The following is a 21,001-nucleotide window of genomic DNA, read 5'->3' as shown; positions in this document are numbered from 1 at the left end:
ATATTTTGTAACCTCATACATGTCTTTACTGCCACTTTTTGAACAATTTACTGTGTTCTTGATGAAAAAAACCTACTAAACATCTTAAAGATAAAAAAAACATCTTACAGACCCCAAACTTTGAATGGTAGTGAACGGTAGTTTATGTGTTAATGGTGTTTTAATTTTCAGAAATTCAAGTTGCATAATAAGTCACAAATCAATTATTTATTTAACTACACATTCTACCGCTTTCACGGTTATCCATTTATACATGTTGTTTAGAACATTGCATGCTTACAAAACACAACAGTTGACCATTTTCAAATGGGTTGTTTTGTTCTTATAAAAAGAGACATTAAATTATAGAGAAAACAAAATAAAAATGATACAGGAGAACCGAAAAAACGGTGATCTCTCACCCAAAGTAACAAGTACATTCAAGTTGCATTAACACTGCGGCTCACAACATAGTGAATAAAAAGAAAGCAACTTGTCCACTGAAAATCATCTGAATGAGAAAAATGCATTGCCATCTAAATCAGAAACACAGTGAAGTCCACTCCACTTCTACAATCTGGTTTCTTGTCTTGTTTTCATACCATTTGGAATGTAAACTTGCTCAAAACATAAATTATTCGGCTACAGAACATCTTTTTTTAAAGGAAGAAATGACTTACAGGAAACACCAAATGACTGATGACTTCCTAAAGCCTAAACCGGGATAAATAAATACGCAAAAATCCAGATGTTTAGACCCACACTCTTGTATGCCAGACAAGCCAAATGTTGCAGGATTTCATTTTGTCTCCTGGAGTATGTAAGTGTGTGTGTATTGGTGTAACACTGACATCTTGTGGTCAGGTGCTTTATTTCATGTCAGTGCTACCGCGCTTAAGCTTCTCGGGATGGTTGGAGGCCATTTGGGAGAAATCCCTGAAAATGTCATGATAGGTATCATCACCTGTGAGAGGAAAGAAATACAGAGAGGGAAAAAATATTAGCTGATCATTGTCTCGGGAATGAGCAGCACAACATGTATGCAAAACATCTTTTTTTGATGTTGCATCCTTGTTGCAAGATTCTCTGTTCAAGATCACATTTTACTCCCAAAACAAACAAGAATATGTATCAAAATCACATTCTGTATGAGAGTGAAAATTATACCCCTGTGTGTGGAAAGTGATTGGAACCTGGAGTTTAACAAGGTCTATAAAGATGTCTGAATCAGCTTGTTGAGAACACCACCACCCAGAGGAAGATATTTGATTTGGATTTATAACTGTACATAAGTGCAATGGTTATGCATGCATTAAAGCATAGGGAAGCAGTAAATTACCTGTAATACGGAGTGCAGAGGACACACACTGCAAGCAGTAGACACCTGGCCACCCGTCTCAGGACAAGCACATACACACAAAACACATGCACGCACGCAACAGCAAAAACAGATTTGTATATAGAGACACAGATTGACAAACAAGCCCCACAGCAAAAAGCATAAGCACCACAAGAAAGCACACCTGTAAACATCTGGCATTGCAATAAGAGTATCAGATTCAGAGTAACAGAATCCTACCGGAAAGCCAAATATTACAAGTGATCTTAACAAATGATCACCATGAACTGAACTGATGTTTCGAATAAAGTTATGATGTTGGTTGAGTGGTGATGATACCCCTTACAATGCCAAATATCCATGCACATCCCTTAACAGCTGAATCATTTGTATTTTGTGAAGGAATTACTAGTGCTTGCAAGGCAACATCATTAGATGAATGGTATGATTAGAGTTAGACAATTTGAGAGGAGGATAGATAGATAGATAGATAGATAGATAGATAGATAGATAGATAGATAGATAGATAGATAGATAGATAGGTTTAGACACTGTGTTAATGTTAGTCATTGGGAGCTTTTTTAAACTAGGTTATGTAAAAAAGTGGCATCTACTGTATATGTTAAACAGTTCAAGCTGCATTATGTAACTGTGGCAAATTGTAAAGAAAAATGAAAAGTATAAGAGAAATTTCAGCATGCTGATGTCTTGCAAACACTGTAATGACCGGCTGTGGAGTTTATCCTTTACATCATGTTAAACAAGGTAGTAATGCCTGATCAGGTCTGAATGAACGTTAAATAAATCAAATATAACTTGATTTTTCAAACATCTGAAGCTTTAGACAGACAGAGAGAAACCACTATACACTCCACTTGAGGTGTTTCTAATACACCAGCTGTACAAACAAGATCAGATTTGTGTTAATGCAAAATGTCCCAATACTCATGCAAAACCATACTCGGTACAAACGGTACTGATACCACCTAATAAAACGTACTACATAACAATTTATCAAAACATTACCACAGCTGCTAAAAGCACTGAACAGAATGCACAGTGTTATCTATTAACATTCAGTGTTTCTATCAATTTTAAAGTGCTTTATCAAAGTGCTCAAATCCACATACTGTGCTTTCTTTTTTTTATTATTATCTGTTAAGCTCGGTTTTCCATTTTAAATGTACAGTCAGTTAATTCTGGCCACCTAGAGCCCGGCCACTGAGATGGTTCTTGATATTTTGAAAGCTTTTCTTAGTGTGTCCAATCACAGTCCCAGCCCCGCCCCCACCACCAGAGCCCCGCCCCTCAGAATGACCTGATGGAGTGCCATCCATCTCCCGCATCTCTTTGTTCATCTTGGCTATCCGGAGTCTAGGAGGAAAAGCACAGTGGATGATATGTTAATTGAGTTATTAGCAGGAAGCACCTCATCAAATGTACTGTAAGCTGATTAGTGTGCTTGTCAGCTGATGTGCTCTAGGACTACTTACAGCGTGACGATGTCAGCGTTGGCGTTATCTATGGCAATGCCGATTGGGTCCTTGTCATCAATGTCTTTTGAGTTGTAGTCCGCTCCTCTCTTAAGAAACAGACACACCAACCTACAACCACACAGAGCAACGTTTGAGTGACATGTATAACAGCAGCACTGAGTATTGATACTGATTTGATTCAGTTCGTGATTCATATAGGTTTGATTCGATTCTGATTCATTCGGACATACAGTATAATGTCAAATTTGCAAGATAATTTGCAATTGTCCAAGGGAATATTCAAAATCAGTACATTACAAAAATATAGATTTTTAAAATTACTAACAGGGCCCAGACTATGCAGTCAGTTTTCTGTTATTTTCATTTTGTACTTAAATAGATAATAATCAACACTCAAAAACCGCTCTTTGGATACTATCTGAAGTAAAATTGTAATTGTATTTCTTATGTAAATCTGTCATTATAATAATATGTAAATTATTATTAAATTACGACTTCCAATTTAAGAGTATAAAACAGTTGTTTGTGTGGTTGCACCATATGTATTTTTTTTTTAAATTCACAAAAAAAAACCTTTAAAAGAATCAGTGAATGAATCAGTCTACACTAGTCGTATATTATAGTGCTTTAAACAAAAATAAAGGCATGCATTTAAATGATTTTCTTCCATGTATATTTATTTAATATACATGGAATATATATATAAACAGAGCCCAAACAATGCAGTTCATTTTCTAGTATTTTTTTTTTTTTGTCCTTGAACAGATGGTATACATATGTCTTATTTTGCAATGAGGTTTTATATTAAAATGCAATATCACATATTCAACAGCAGGGTGCACCAATGCTGAAAAGTGTTGCAGGAAACACTGACAGAGAGATCAATCTTAGGATTTTAAGAATCAGTATTGCAATTGTTCAAATGAAGAATAAACAAAATTATGAAAACGAATTTTTTTTACCCAAACCTAGTATCTAAGCCTGTTTTACCCTGTATGTCCCAGTATGGTAGCATGGTGTAGTGGTCCCCTCCCGTTTGAGTCCACCTGGTTAACATTAGCACCGTTCTGTAGGAGAAACTCACAGGCTGCCAAGGAATTCTGCAGAGAGAAATACACAGTAATTATTCACTGTAACATTTATGCAATACATACTCTCAGTCTAAGATCATGAACAATGGACATACACACACACTTACAACCATAGCGGCTTGTATTAGTGGAGTTTTGCTGTCTTCAGTCACATTGACCCAGTTGACATCAGCGCCATGCGCCAGAGCGTCTGCCATGAGAGGGAAATGCTGCATCGACGCAGATCGGTACAGCAAAGCCCCAGGATGAAGACCACTCAGATCCTCCTCTTCATCATTCTCTGTACACAGAAAGTATGAGAAAGAGAGAGTGAGGAGTTTGTGCGGTCAAATGGACGAATGGACATCATATCTGTGTGTTTGTGTGTGTGTGTGTAACCTTTATGAGAGCTGGAATTGTTCTTCATGATTTCACTTGGGTTCAGGCCTAAAGGGAAAACATCAAGCAACAGCCCAGAGATTAGATCAGTAGAAATGTTCATTGTTTCATTTTACCAGTGTCTTCATGCTTGTTCGTGTATCACAACTACAGTTACCACAGTTTTGCATTCGTTCCTGTTTTTTATTGCAATTTTCAGATTTACTGTATATGTGACCCTGGACCACAAAAGCAGTCTTAAGTCGCTGGGGTATATTTATAGCAATAATCATAAGGATATTAAGTAAAGATCATGTTTAATGAAGAGATTTTGTACATTTTCTACTGTAAATATATTAAAACTTAATTTTTGTTTAGAAATACTTACGATAATAATTAATTTGTACAACTTCAAAGGTGATTTTCTCAGTATTTACATTTTTCTGCACCCTGAGATTCCAGATTTTCAAATAGTTGTACCTCGGACAAATATTGTCGGATCCTAACAAACCATATTCAGCTTAGAAAAATTGACACTTAAGACTGGTTTCTTGGTCCAGGGTCACCTATTTCAGTTTGGTTATTGTTTATTTTGATAGTGACAGTTTAGGTTTCATTTTATTTCCATATTTCTATTTAGTTTTCATATATCTATTTAAGTGATATCAGTTAAGGAATCAGTTGGGGAAGCAATAAAACGTAATCAATAAATGTACGTTTTTTCCCCCAGACATTTGTGACAAATACTGAGTTTACACTCACATGTTTTCTATATTTATACTGACTACAAAAATTCCAAACAACCTTTTAAAATTGTATTAATTCCCATTAACTTTTTTTAAACACTGTACTAATTTCCATCATGGCTTTTTAAAGATTTTATTCATTTCCATGACTTGCAGATTTTCCAAAGTTTAATCTCACTCTAATGCTCTAATTTCATTTACACTGAATTATTATCTTCAGGATTTCAGTTGCATCATTTAAAAAGAGAACCACAAGAGGATACAGTTTAATGTTCAGGAAACCGACCTTGACTCAGAATACTTGTGCAATCTTGACTGCAAGCTACATTAAAGTTTGTTCATAACAGAATGCAAGGTTCTCTCTGGTGTCTGTGGTATAGTTAGTGTCCATCTTTGTTATCAGTATCGGTAACTCTACTGGCATCTCATTGCCATCTGCATGTAGGCTGTCTTCCCCCACACAGACACACAGGTCAAGGTTATTCCATTTGATGAGTTTTTGAAGACTAATAAAACAGCTATTTATGTTAAGTTTGTTTTTCAACTACTATTTTTAATGTAGTTGCACTTTATTTATTTTTTTAACTTTACATTGTAGGAATAATTAATAATAAATGACTCACACTCAGGCCATCCATGATGTAAGATCGGAATAAATTTGGAGAGATTTAGCACTTGCTCACCAGTGGATCCTCTGTAGTGAATGGGTGCCGTCAGAATGAGAGTCCAAACAGCTGATAAAAACATAACAGCAATCCACACCACTCCAGTCCACCAGTTAACTTCTTATAAAGCAAAAATCTTCATGTGCTCTTATTCTGACGGCACCCATTCACAACAGAGGATCCATTGGTAAGCAAGTGATATAATGCTAAATTTCTCCATATCTGCTCTGGTGAAAAACTCTTCAATATCTTGAATGCTCTGATGTTGATCACATTTTTAGCAAATTCATTTTTTTGGTTAATCTATTCTTATTCGTTTTTGTCTTATATTACAATAATATAATACATCTTTCTATGCTGAATTGTAGAAGATAAATATAGTTTCTTTGGGTGCATGACTGTGCATGTGTCTGTGTCAGTTCTACTGTAGCATGTGTTTTGGCATGTGTCTGTGTACCCGTGAGTCGTGGCAGGGTGGCTCGGGTGGGTTTGGGTTTGATGGCAGGGCGTGTGTTGGGTTTGTCCTGTGTGTTTGATCTGTTCCGTCGAGCACTGGAGCGCCGCAGGACCGTTCCTCGACCAGTCTCCGGGAGCTTGTGGATGAATTTCTTCTCTACATATTTAGAACGAATCCACGACTCCTTATCTTGTCTGAGAAAACAGTTATATACAGATTATATTTACAGTGGTGGCCAAAATGATTAAAGACTACTAGCTAAAAACGGTTTTAAGTCTATCTTTTGCTGTAGTGTGTCAGTAGGAAACATTCATTAATTGTATTAATCCGGTAAAGGTTTTGTTTGCACGAGGAGTGTGACTGCAGCCAGTGCTCCACACAGAGATCTGATCTCACCATTATCAGTCTGTCTGGAAAAACATGAAGAAACAGAACAAACTGAAACAGACTCAATCCGGAAGAACTGTGGCAACTTTTCCAAGACGCTTTAAGAAACCTACCTGCAAAGCTCTCTGAAAAACGATGTGGCAAAAGCTGCTTTATACACAAAGAATCGAACCAACAAATGTTGATTTAATTTAGTTAATAGAAGCTTATAGATAAGAAAATATATTTATGACATTAAGTGCCCAAAACTTTTAACAGCACTGTAGCTTTGCAGTGTTTTTGGAGACGTTGCCACAGTTCTTCTGGATTGAGTCTGTTTCAGTTTGTTCTGTTTCTTCATGTTATTCCAGACTAGTGTTGTCAAAATACCCGGTACTTCGGTACCAAGTCGGTACTAAAATTTTTTAAATGTGATGGTACCAGGTTTCTTTAAGTACCGGTGGTACCGAGTACCCGGTCAACCCAGTTCTTGATGCATACGTGAAAAACACGGACAGAATCTCAAAATCGCGGAAAACGCGGACGGAATCTCAAAATCCAGTCATGAAAATGAAACTTACATTTTAATACGGACAGTCACGGATTTTGTCAAAGTTAGCATAAATTAATAAAATGAAATCTCCATATGGACCAGTATCTGTAAATGTTAAGCCGCAAATGTTGGTTAAAATATGAGTCCTGCATTTTATCGGTATCGGTTATCGGTTTTCACTGTTATCGGTAGCGAATACTGAAATTTTGGTACTGTGAAAAAACACTATTCCAGACAGACTGATGATGATGAGATCAGATCTCTGTTTGAGCACTGGCTGCCGTCACACTCCTTGTGCAAACAAAACTCTTCCCGGATTATGACAATCAATTGGAAAATGAATATTTGCAAATGTAAACTGATTTTATCTACTGACACACCACAGCAAAATATATAATAATTGACTTAAAACCATTTTTAGCTGGTGAAAATACTATTGTTCTAATCAGTTTGGCCACCACTGTAAATATAAACAGTTTTCTGTGATTACTATATAAACACAGACTGTACCTTGGACTAGAGGAGTGGGGCTTCTTGATTGTAATCTCATCAATACGTGCCTCATAGATCTTGTTAATGGCTGTGTTTCCTAACTCACACATGAGCTAGAAAGAGCAATATGGAAAAAAAAGAGCGAATGTGAAAAGATTGTAACTGTTTAATATAAAAAAAAAATGATGTAATACATGAATATATGAGAATGATGTCTATGCTTACTCTGATGAGCTCTGGCTCCCATGAGTCCAGCGTCAGGGATCGTACCTTCGAGAAGTGGACACCTAAACTCCTGCAAACACAAAAACCATTCAGATGCATGTTCATGTGATACATTATATAATTCTGTGTGTGTATGTGTGTTACCTGTGTATGCCAGAGCAGGTGATGCACAGTGTGATGCCCAGATTGATTGATGCCCAGTCGGGTCCCGGTTCCCCGCAGTCACAGCACTGTCCGTTCCCTGAGATGGCCTGCACCTCCTCCAGAGCCTCCCGACCAGACGCTTCCTGCTCCCCTGCACTCAGACGCACACTCCCCGCAGACACGGAGCTACAGCGGTCTCTCTGTTTAACACAAACACACATCCTTTTATAACACTCACATGTATGGCATTCATTAAAAGTGTAGCTAATTCAGCTTAATTTTAAGCAAAATCTAGAGTTTGTAAGTGGACATTTATAAATTGTTTACTCTAAAAAATAATAAGTATTATTTATTACATGCATTAAAAAAAATCAATTCTAAATAAAAAATGCTACAAATCTAACATTTAATAATATACCTCTTGCAAAAAAAAAAAAAAAAAAATCATACAAAAATCATAATATTATTGTACATTTTATATATAGAATAATTCATATTCTTAAAAATTTTTGAGGGTATACAAAAAATTAACAGTAATCAATATACTGTAATTTTTAAATTTAGTTTTTTTATTTAAAGTTAAAAGGTAAAACTAAAAAAATGAAGTGCTTTTCCCTTTTCCTCATAATTGTGTAGTTTGATTAACATTTTAGACAGTGGCAGGTCTACATTTACACTGCAAGACACAAGTTATTTATATATATATATATATATATATATATATATATATATATATATATATGATTTATTTACCCCGCCTGTTTACATTCACTTGAAACAAATCGACTGTTCTGCCAAGACGCAAGGCATTCTGACCTAGAAGCACTTTTGACCATAGCAAAAATATGATTATTCACAGAGCATACATCTAAATATGCATGCAGACAGTGCTGCAGACAGTGCTAATAATACTGTAGAAAGACTGCTATCGTAAAGTTCTTATTTATTTTAGAGTAAACATGGTGCTTCTGACATATCTAGTCTGTAGTTTTATAGTCTGTGGTATGTCTACAGTTAGGTGTTTAGTTAGTTAAATGTGAATGTGCGTGACATACAGTGCTAAGATTGTCATCTCTTCGGTCCTGGAATGCTGAGGCGATGCTGTTCTGGACAGCGCTGATCCAGCTTTGCTGCTGTCGCTCTGAATCAGCCTGTAATAAACAGCTCCTACACAAACACACACACAGATCCTGTCATTTGGAGCATGAGCGGGATATGCACAGACTTGTCTGAATGCAGAATAACATATTTACAGGACCGTTTACAGTCTAAATACAGCCGGACCCAAACACAGGAAACAGAAAAATGTTGCATGCACAAAAATACACATACACGTTAAATTCCAGTTTCAATTCCAATTCAACACACTCTCGACTCACTTAGAGGGAGAGACGACCTCAAAGCAGAATCGTCTGTCTTGTTCACTGTAGGGCTTCACTGTGCATAAACGCAAGTCCTCCACAACAACAGTGAGCTGCTCCTGATACAGGGAGACAGAGAGCTTGTTTAAATAAAACAATCTGTACGTGTGTGTGAATCACTGTGTCATTACTATTATTGGTTAATGCTATGTAATCCTTATGTTAAACGATTTGATACTTACATTATGTTTCTTTTGGTAAACCAACTGGTTCTTCTGAATGGAGAACCAGCGTCTACAGTATGAAAACACATGCAAGGTATTAATAATGCAGTCAGACATATGATTGTAATTCATCACAGACGCTGAAATCACACTCAACGAACAAATGTGCAAAACGGGAAAAACTCAAAAGAGCAAACATGTCCACTACAGGAAACCATCAGGTATGTAAACAAATAAATAACCTTAAAACCATATGCCAATAATAAATGAAATAAAACTGAAAACTTTGTTCTCAGATGTGCTAATTCAGTTATAAATAACTGCATGGAGAGAGACAGACCGAGAAACCACTTGAACTTGCTCACAAAGTTGCATATAACATGATGACTCAAAAAATAAATCTATTACAGTGAAAAAATATAGCTGAAGAAATTAATGAAAAATTAGTACATTACATGCATTTTTGTATTAATTTAGTTGAATGTTTTAAATATAATTACTTTGCTTGTTATAAATCCATGTATTAATGTTAATATTTGTGTGATTAAATCACAGATTGCTGGAGTGCTGTACCTGCTCCATGTTTTAAAAGCATTGCTGGCTCTCTTGTACAGATAACCTTCCATCGCGATGCCATTGGGTGCATCTGGGCTGAAGTCCATTATGGAGTCATCATACGACACATCCTAAAGACAGACACACAAATATATCTTCCCTTAGAGATGCATTTATGTCTTTGTGTACATATACAGTGGTGTGTGTGTGTCTGAGAGAGAGAGAGAGAGAGAGAGAGAGAGTCTTGCTACCTTTTTCTTGACAGCTGCATGGCTCTGCTCCATATCCCTTTTTTCTCTTGCAGAATTCAGGACTAGTTGAGCATACTGGAGAAAAAGAGGAGAAATGTGTGTCTAAATCAAAGTCATATGGGCAATGTTCACAACACAGTGGCCCAATTTGTGAATGTGTGTGTGGATGATGTGCAACATGCAAAAGTCAGAGTGACTGACATTTTAAAGGCTGACCTGGGTCACTTCATTATATGTAGAAATAAATCAGATTCTACTCAGACTTATTCCTTTATGGCAAGGCAGGTTAAAATAAGGTTATTTGATGTTACATCAATCTGATTTTCATCTTTAGTATGGCCTATAAATAAAATTATTCATGAATAATGTGCAAATGAATTTATATAAATACAAATGTACATTCACATTTGTGGCCACTGGCGTGTATTTGTAGCAATATTTAAAAAAAAAACATTGTATGGGTCAAAAATATAGATTTTCTTTTATGGCAAAAATCATTAGGATATTAAGTACAGATCATGTTCCATGAAGATATTTAGTACATTAACTACCATACTGTACATGTATCAAAACGTACATTTTTATTAGTAATATGCATTGCTACTGTATGAATTCTTTTGGACAACTTTAAAGGCGATTTTCTCAGTATTTTGATTTATTTGCACCCTCAGATTCCAGATATTCAAGTAGTTGTATCTCAGCCAAATATTGTCCAATTCTAATAAACCATACATCAATGGAAAACTTATTTATTAAGCTTTGTGTAAGCTTAATGGTGTATAAATCTCAATTTAGCAAAATTGGCACTTCAGACTGGTTTTGTGGTCCATGGTCACATTTATATTTACACATGCATTCAGTGAAACATTGCCTGTTTAGACAACTATCTTATACCGATTTAAACATCATGTGGCAACCTCACAAACATCAGATTTGAGCTGAAAGTCCTGAAAAGATGGAAACTCTCTGAGACTGAGGTTTGGAGCATGTAACTAGATCTCAGAATGGAAGTTTAATTGCATATTCTACAATTATAAACACATGTACGGAGGCTCAGTCTAAATCCCCACTGCCGTACATAGGCCTAGTTATTACGAGAGCTTTCCAGTCAAGAGTTGTGACGAGCAGTCTGCTCTAATTGTAGTCTATCTGAGATGCGGTGGGTTTTTGGACCACAGTTAGAGTGAAGAGTCAAAGTGCACGTCACTCAGCACTGAAACGAATGAGAAAGGATGTACGACATGCTGACACTTTCTCAACTTCCTGAGCTATATCAAGAAGAGGTCATGAAGATCACCTCCACCTTCTCTTGTTATCTTCCACGCACTCTCCCCCTCTCTTTTCCTCTCTTTTTTGAACACTACATTTCCTCTTGTCCCTGGTTCTCTAATGCTAAATCTGCAAAAACCCAGCTACCTCTGGATTTAACGCCATCCCTGTATCCCAACAATGTTTCCGTCTTCTCATTTTCAGTCTGTATATCGCTCTATGAATAGGCTCTAGAGATCTCTCTTGACATTTGTCTTGCTAAGCTTTTCACCATTTCCTGTGCTTACAGGAAGCTACGAGCAGGTTTTGTGGTTTTCGCAGGCCAGTAGAAGGTGAGTAAGCTTCCTGTCTAAAACTTCTTCATTTCAACACTGAGCTCCTCATTAACATCAAGTCATTACTTTGTCAAAACATCATTGCATAAATAATCGATCTTCAGCAGCTTTTAAACATCAAATGAGCAGTTCTTGAAGATATTAGCAGATCTTAGAATTAGCATTTTACTTTTCAGTCCACAAACTGGTGTTTGTTTATACTCTTTACAAGTTTTGAGCTGTTTTTCAGGCAGTTCTGCAAGCACAGAAGTGTTTGCTAACACACACAACACCAGTGTGTGATACATACTGTTTCCTGTTGTTGCTCACTCTGGCAGAAAACTTCCTGTCATGATGAGCCAACATGTGATCTCTGAATGTACCATCACATTCCTGTCAGTAGATCTTCTGTCCCCTTTTTCAGTTCAAACTTTACACTTCCGACTGTCGTTTTTTTTTTTTTACTTTACAACATGATCAATTCGATACGATTTCCCCTTCAAGTAACACTTGCATTTGTCCTAATTGGTACGTCAGTTCACACTTTTCCTTTCCTTCCTCTTTCTTCAGTCATGTGTGCAAGCAGCTTTACACACCCTTGACGGTAACACTTTATAATAACTGCATGCTATTAATCATTAGTTAAGCATTAGGAAACAGTTAATTCATCATTTATAAACCATTAATAGACATTTATAAACAGTTTATAAATACAGATATAAATGCTTTATACCTGATTTAAAAGCTTATCTATAATGTATTTAATAATTGTTTTTTCACACTTTATTAATGATCAATTTATAATTTCTAAATTAAGTATAGCATTATTTACACACCAGTTATTAAGGAGTTGTCCGTGGTTCATAAGATCACTTAGAAATTGTAAGTAAATGATTAATAAACTATTTAAATCTGCATTCATACATCTTTTTATTCAGACATATAGTAATAGTTACTTATAGTGTTAATAAATGGTTTATTAACATGTATTTCTACTGTAATTCAGGGTTAATTCAGGTAGTTATAAAACATATGTAGATGTTAGTTAACTATTTTTGTGAGCTCATCTAAAGTGAGGACTATTTATGCCTTGTAAAGCTTTTACAAATGAGATTTAAAGGCTCTCAATATTTCTATGTTCTGTATCACTTGTGTTGTGTTTGTTTCCGTTTTTTGTTTAGAAGATAACTGAGCCTTTAAATATCCTTTATAAATGCTTTACAAGGCATAACTAGTCCTCACTTTAGATGAGCTCACATAAATAGTTAACTGACCACTACTAAATGCTTTATAACTACCTGAATTTACTAAATTTCTTGTGATCTTATGAATCACTGGCAACTCCTAAATAACTGGTTTGTAAATAATGATATACTTCATTGAGAAATGATAAACTGATCATGAATAAAGTATGAAAATACAATTATTAAACACATTATAGATATGCTTTTAAATAAAGAATAAAGCATTTATATCTGTATTTATAAACTGCTTATTACTGTCTATTAATGCTTTATAAATTATGAATTATCGTTTACTAATGCTTAATTAATGATTAATAGTGTGCAGTTATTATAAAGTGTTACCCTTTTGACATACAAATTAGCTGACAGATTAGATACATTTCTTACCTCCTCACTCAGTTGCTTGTTGTAGCTTTTCAGTTCAGTGAGAGACGTGTAGCCTTGCTGGAAGAACACAGCCTGGGCGTCCATGAGAGACAGCATCTGACACACATTCACACAAGTGACTTTAAGTTACCATTCAATGCTAATCATTATCATAAGATTCATATTACATTATGACACATACCGCCATTAGAATTTCAGTCTTCTTCTTAGACTCAGTGACATTAATCTAAAGTTAGAAGGAAAGAGAATGCCAATAATACATAAGCGTTCATAGCTCAAAATCCAAAGCGTTATTACAATACACAGTACAAGAACAGATGCATCAGGTTTATCCTGGTACACAAAAAAAAAACACAATAAAATATGATTTCCTTTGCATTTAATAATAAATCAAATCTGCAAACAACTGGTATGTGATGTGTACCAGAACATCTGCAGTGTTGTTTTAGAGTCTAAAACCCTAATATATTTGATGCATTTTTTGTAAAACTGTGTTCAGACGAATGCCACTTATTTGTTAATGTAGTGAAGTATATTCTTAGGCCAGTGTATATATTTGTACCTGTAGCACATAGTCCAGCGCCCCTGTTCTGAAGGCTCTGCGTGCGTTCAGGAGGTTATTGCTGGCTTCTTCCACCTCATGCTGTTTTCCGCGTGGTGCCTGTGCGTTCCTGCTCAGCGCTGCCTCCAGGGTCTCACTGCTGCGCTCAAACTCCTTCCGTACATCCTTAAAACGCTTCACATCCCTTCAGGAGAGATACAGTAGGGATAACATTAATACAGTAGTTGCAATAAAACCATTCTATTAGAAAAATGCATTAGATTTAGAAATTATTATTTACTCCCAAGTTCATGCATATGTTTATAGACAGCTTCGTATTATTGGTAAAAGATACAGAAAAGAACATGTTTCTTTAGTGAGGAGGCAGAGGAAGAAAACGCCTTACTCTTTCACAAAATTCTGTAGCTTCAACTTCACAGACTTTTGTGTGGTTTCAATCACCTCCTGCAGGGAGAGACATCATTCATGAGCAGGATCTCCAGAGAGATGCTTGGCACACTGGTCACCAGCAGCAACAGTAAAAGTAAAAAGAAAGAACTTGACTCACCTCTTGAGCAGTGACAATGTCTGACAGCTTTTTAGAAAACTTTTCCAAACACTCCTGAAAGAAAGAAGTGCCGCCTCTTTTAGGTTTCTATTAACTTCAATCATTTTCAATGCATATAACTACACAGGAACGTCATTTTCCAGTTTGATTTTTAGTTCAGCTTTTGATCAAGTATTTTTTGTTTTTACCTAAGCTACATTTATTTGATCAAAAATACAGGGAAAACAGCAATATTGTGAAATATTATTACAATTTAAAATAACTGTTTTCTATTATAATATCATTTAAAATGTAATTAATTCCTGTGATGCAAAGCTGAATTTTCAGCATCATTATTCCAGTCTATAGTGTCACATGATCTTTCTGATATGATGATTTCTTATAATAAATAATGTTGAAAACAGTATAATTATAAATGTCTTTACTGTCAATCTAATGCATCCTTGCTGAAAATATTTTTTTTTAAAGTAATCTTTTTTTAAGACTTTTGAACAGTCAGAACGTTTCTCTGGATTTACTAGGTATAAGTTTGAGTAAAAGGTCTGATAACATTTCCTCCACATTTCAAGTAAAAAATATATAATCAAGGGGAATTATTTTTCTTTTTTCAGAAAATGAAAAAAATTCACACACACACAAAAAAATGTTTTCATTTGTTGTGATTGAAAATGAGGGTTATTCCACAAAATGCTGATTTCTTCAGGCCTCTGAAGGCGAAACATTGTTATTGTGTAGTCTAAACATGAATATATCATGGCATCTTTTTGGTTATTTTTGTTAAAAAAGCTTTACAATAAGGTGTCATTTATTAACATTAGGTAATGTATTAACTAACACGAACAAACAATGAACAATACATTTATTACAGTATTATTCCTCTTTGTTAATGTTAGTTAATAACAATACAATCATTCATCATTAGATCATGTTAGCTCACAGTGCATTAACTAATGTTAACAAACACAACCTTGAATGCATTAGTAAATGCAGAAATTTAAAATCTAACGTCTTAGTTCATGTTAACTAATTAACTATTTATTAAAGTGTTACCTGTTATTTTGACCAGCTGTCATTTAATGCTCTAAATTACAACATTTTATTTAAAATTGGGAAGAAATCTCATAACAAGTAGTTGCAGAAAAAAAATATATATATATATAAGTTTTACTCAAACACGTAGCTATAAATCCGGATGAATCCAAAGAAACTGAATTTTCTTTATGTTTTCTTTTTTCATAATGTCTAGACACACACGTGCTCTGTTAGCACTTACATACGTATTTTTAAATCTCTGTCTCAAATGCTTAACGCTTTCAACCTCTGTCAAACCATCGAACATCTTCACACTCTATATTTTACACTACACTGGTCATTTTTGTTGTTTCCCATTTTAATCTGGAATCTACTGTACAGTCATATGTGTTATCACACAGTTCTATCAGTTGTATCACTTCCTTCTTATTTTGATGCTGTTATGGGTGATCACATGTTCATTTACAGGTATCAGCTAACCCACGTGGGTTTTGTGTACAGTAAGTAATGTTCATTTGAGATCAGTTGCAGGACTGTTGATACACTCACCCCCATGGTTCGGTCCTCGGCACAGTGGTGTCCCAGCTCTTTGAGTCCATTAACAAAGCTCTTACTGTTCTGGCAATAGGCACGGCCTGCATCCAGCATAGTGTTGCACTGTTTCACCAACTACACAAACGTCAGATAATGTCATGTTATTCATAACACACGCATAACCCTCATGTAAACTTCAGAAACAAATGATGTGGGCAATTGTTAAACAAATTATCAACTGTCCAGTCGAATAAATTCAAGGGAAATGATCTTGAATTGTGGTTAGACGCTTTTCAATTGGCGATTCCTCTTTGTAGTTCCTCTGAATTACATTATATCTCTTCATAAGACCACAGAGCGGGAGACGCACGCCAGAAGATAGGAACAATGACTTTGTTTCAATTTAGGGAATTGAGCATTGAAGGTTAAATGCATAAACCCTGCAGCAATGATATTTGGGTGTCTGTTGTGTATTTATGGTGCGAGTCTAAATATGAGACTGCGTTCTGTTATGGTTTTAAACAGTAGCAGAGACTTTTGTACGTAAAATGTGAGTAGGTGTGGTGCTTGAACATGTAAAACTCGCTGCAGACAAATAAAAAGTGGCTCAGATCTCGAGATTTGATGTCAGTATAAATCTATGGGATGTTTTTTTTTTTACCTGTTTTATGTTTACGTCATTCACAAGGTGCAAGGACATAAGTCTGAGCACTTAGAAATGTAGCACTACTTTAACTTTTCTCCACATGTTTTGAGCTATCGATAATGTCCATATAGAAGGAGTTAAGTGTTGTTGGTTTGGCATTTCCTCACCTTCTCGAGTCTCGTCTCCAGCTCACTGACGTTGACCTCCACCTTCTCGATTTCTGCCCTGTTGAAACATAGCATGTACTTTTTCACACACAGAACTGAAAAAAGATTGATATCCCATTTAACTTAACCTGTTAAAAATGCTACAAAACTATGTCAATATCTGTGTCCAAATGTGGAGTTGTGTCAGTGAATCTTCACTTATGTGTAGCATTATAGACTTTCTCAAAGATCGCAGTGCTTTGTGTTTCCCGCTTTTTCCATACATACAGTATAGACAGAAACATTATGCTGAATATATTATTAAATTCAAAACTTTATGTAAGTATTAACACAAATAGTAACTGGGAAAAATACAATAAAAAAAAAAATGCTCATATAAATTGCCTTTAAAAAAAAAAAAGTACTATACAATGTTATTTAAGTAAAGCCTGGAAAACACTATGATTTTTGCTCCAATAGTCAACGCTAGTCGCTAGTTTTAGCTTCAGACTATGATTATATCCAGTCAGAGAATATTAAGCATGTTTGAAATGTCAAGATGTCTTTTAAACACACACTGTTTTCAATAATCATGTATCTCCTATCAAAGAGGATTGCGTGATTTTGTTGTGTTTGGTCGACATGATATGAATTTGTGTGTGATCTTCAGTCGATTAGTCTATGATGCCCTGTTTCTGTAACTACTAACAAAGTTGGCAAGTGTAAAACACCTAGTGTTTTAGAATCTGTAATAATATTCCAGCCATAATGTGAGCTCACATGGATGTGCATGCATCATAAACGCACTTTTTTGTGCATAAATGTGTGTGTGTATTGAAGAAAAAGTTGTAGCTTCCGAAGCAATCCACCCCTAAAACACACTTCCTGTCTCCTGTTTATCATTTCAGTATCTGTCGTCTCACTTCCTGCTCCTCCACCACTACCCAGCCGTCACTTAGCAACCAGAGACAGCCTCAGTCTGAAGTAAACTAGGCCTCAAATTTGTTCAAGCCTTCTTACACCTTCATGCGAACTCTTTCTTTTCAGTTGCTTTCTGTGTATGAAGATCAATAGCGTCCATGCACGGCTGTACATTCTGTGTAGATGATTTCCACATGTTCTGTACGTTTAGATCTGCATATCACAGATGTAAAGGGATATTGTGTGTGTTTATACAAGTATATTTCTGAGTGGGGATGACCTAATTGTTGAACTCACTACACCCTCTGTTCCCTCGGCAGCCACTAAAACATGGCACTCAAACTTTCCATTATACTGCCCACTAAATCTACAGCCAAGCCAGAGAAAGAAAGAAAGATAGAAAGAAACTTTTAAAGTCGAATAGTGGTTTTAAAACTCTCAAAACTTTTATTCTTATTACAATATCATTTAAATAAATTATTTTTTAGACATTATAGGCTATAATAGCATTATGTATTCACGTAAATGGTAAAAAAAAAAGGTAATCAGAGTGAAAAATAATAAAATCCCCCTCCTACTCTCCACAGAGCCACTTAATCATCATCCCATTCATTCCTTCTGTATGGGTCTAAGCAAATTCTTTCCAGTGCTGTGCGCTACACTAACCGTTGCGGCTACACTCAGGGCTGATCTGAGATCAGCTTTAATCAAGCACGCCCAAGCCAAAACCCTTATGCTGAACACATTGACCTGATCCTGGAACTGCTTGGAAAGAAACCTGCTACGTCATCCCTTCTGCACATGACAGTGAAATGTATCATTTTAATGTGGTGCATGTGACCTGTCTTTTGTAAAAAAAAAAAAAAAATAATAATAATAATATATATAATAATTAATATAGCCTATATATAATATATATAAATAATTAATTATATATATATATATATATATATATATATAATTATTTTGCGATTATTTTGTATTTGTTTAAATATTTAGAATATCTGATATATAAAAAAAAAAAAAAAAAAAGTAGCTTACCTGAATCGCGGGGAATCTTTTAGGCATTCTTCAAAATCCAGTTTGACAGTCATTTTGGTAACTAATTACAAAGAACACAGTCGATGCAAACAATTCTTTTAATTCCCCGCAGCTCTTTATGTGGTGTGCTCTAAGAGAGTTCCTTTACGCTGTGAACGTCCAACGCTTTGAGAGCACTGGTGCTGACAACATCAGGATTCGTTTAGAAAAGATGAATTAAACCAGTCGTTTCCATTGGATGGTTTCGCTATAAGTATCAGCCGGGTTTTGCCTCGTGAAAGCAAAAGGCATCTTCTCACAAATAAACCCAAGTTTTTTTGTTTTCCCGGTCACGTTAATTCACTTGAACGACGAGTCACGGAAATAAAATTAAAAGAATTCGCGAATAATATAAAATAAGAAGAACGAGCAAATATACTGGCAGAAGAAAATTAGGCTAAGTAAACCGTACCGATAATTATGGCCTCATCTCTTACTAAATTTTCAAGAGCACGCTTTCATTACGTTCCATTGTGCGCATTTCATCCATTTATTAGTCCATAGATTCGTGGTTTATACATCGATGTGTGCTTCAGCTCATCAGACGGCATGTCCGTGTACGTTTCCCTTGAGAGACTTAACTTGTTCGCACCTCGCAGGAGAACTTTTTTCTCTCTCTTGAATTTGCCAAAGTTGGTCCACCCCCCTTCGCGCGAGCGCACTTTATTTCCGGGTTTCGGATTTTGGTGCACCGACAAATTAAAGCTGTTTTCAGGAGACATACACACACACTTATTTAGTAGCGTTTACTTCTAATGTTATTACTGAGTATTTATGTTTTGGAAGATCAAAGGTCTTTTACTTCAAAATATCCTGTTTTAAAACTTTAGTCTTATATTTCCTAGTCTTGTGATTCTTTATTTCAAAACGAAAAGACAAGTGCATGATTATCTCTTCACATCCCAGTTTCAGATGAAGGGTTTTCCAGGGAGTGTTCCCCACAGTTTCTAACATCACGTGTCAACAAAACCTGACTGCTTTTGTCTCAAAATCTGCTTGCAGCTTATCCATTTGTCCCGGTTAAACCTGTTGTTCATAAGAAAGCCCCACCTGACAGCACTGAAAGCAATCAAGCCAAAACCGAAAAAGGAAAAAGCTTCGAGTCTGAGTCAGAGATGTAAGATCTGTACGTCTCGTCAAAGATATGCAGGCTTAATTAAACCTTTACCAACATTGATCTCTCCTCGTCTATTGATGTAAACTGAGTATTAGTAAGTCTTCTATATGCAACACAAACTCAGTTTACACATTTTAGCATAATAGAAAACTAATGTATGCAGAAACATCATAAACGATTCAGGAGACCATTTTAAGAAGTAAAAAAAATAAAACAATAATAATTAAATTGAAAGAACACAACACATCAACATGAAGCCTACTCTAAAAAAGTAAATGTTTATGGAAATGAGTTTTGAAAATTGTAGAAAATTAGCAACTCTTTTTAAAGTTTCAAAATACAACCTTCAAAAGATTACTTTTCAATTAATAAAAAAAAAAAATGATTGAATGCATGTGTTCCCAAACTCATGAAGAGACTTCAAAAATTGTTTTTCCTCAGTAGCCTACTGTTTCCTTGTTTTTCAGTGCAAAGTTTATTCATATAGCACATTTCATACACAATTAAAACTGCTTTGCATATAAAAAGGAATTAAAATAATCATAAAAAAACTAATCACAACAATAAAACAAAGAATGTAAAATGATAAAAAAAATAATTAAAATGGCAAAAATTATTATACACATAACACAGTGCAAATGTCTCAAGATTCTTAAATCAAGATGCATTTCCTTGACAAGCAAATTTTTGTGAAATTGATCAAATTAAGTAGGGTTCATGACTACAACAATAACATCTGCCATACCTCACAGACAGATATTTTTCTTGTTTTAAACTCACTTAACTCTGTTCAGTTTTTCAAAACCCTTCTAATTAATACTATTTAAGACCTGCAGAAACCATACAAAAATATAGCAGCTGTGGTGACTTCACAGATTACATTTCTGTGAACGAATTACTG

The 21,001-nt window shown here is 35.3% G+C and overlaps 1 protein-coding gene across 1 annotated transcript; it reads right to left on the bottom strand.

Moving 5' to 3' along the window:
- Window positions 1–185: 185 nt before the first annotated feature.
- On the bottom strand, window positions 186–19,626 carry LOC127961617 (arf-GAP with coiled-coil, ANK repeat and PH domain-containing protein 1-like). The gene is made up of 23 exons (XM_052560825.1): window positions 18,945–19,626; window positions 17,004–17,061; window positions 16,206–16,325; window positions 14,625–14,678; window positions 14,463–14,521; window positions 14,078–14,261; window positions 13,697–13,741; window positions 13,516–13,611; window positions 10,302–10,376; window positions 10,069–10,181; window positions 9,514–9,565; window positions 9,290–9,390; window positions 8,966–9,077; window positions 7,911–8,110; window positions 7,767–7,836; window positions 7,560–7,654; window positions 6,131–6,324; window positions 4,284–4,331; window positions 4,013–4,185; window positions 3,805–3,914; window positions 2,812–2,922; window positions 2,637–2,692; window positions 186–943 (listed from the first exon to the last, which is right to left on the bottom strand). Exons 1-23 carry the CDS (start codon window positions 18,995–18,997, stop codon window positions 849–851), a joined length of 2,274 nt encoding a protein of 757 aa, XP_052416785.1. The 5' UTR covers window positions 18,998–19,626; the 3' UTR covers window positions 186–848.
- Window positions 19,627–21,001: the final 1,375 nt, after the last annotated feature.

This window comes from Carassius gibelio, chromosome B7 (genome assembly GCF_023724105.1).
Source record: "Carassius gibelio isolate Cgi1373 ecotype wild population from Czech Republic chromosome B7, carGib1.2-hapl.c, whole genome shotgun sequence".
Taxonomy (NCBI): Eukaryota; Metazoa; Chordata; class Actinopteri; order Cypriniformes; family Cyprinidae; genus Carassius; species Carassius gibelio.
This window is presented reverse-complemented; position numbering and strand designations above follow the sequence as displayed.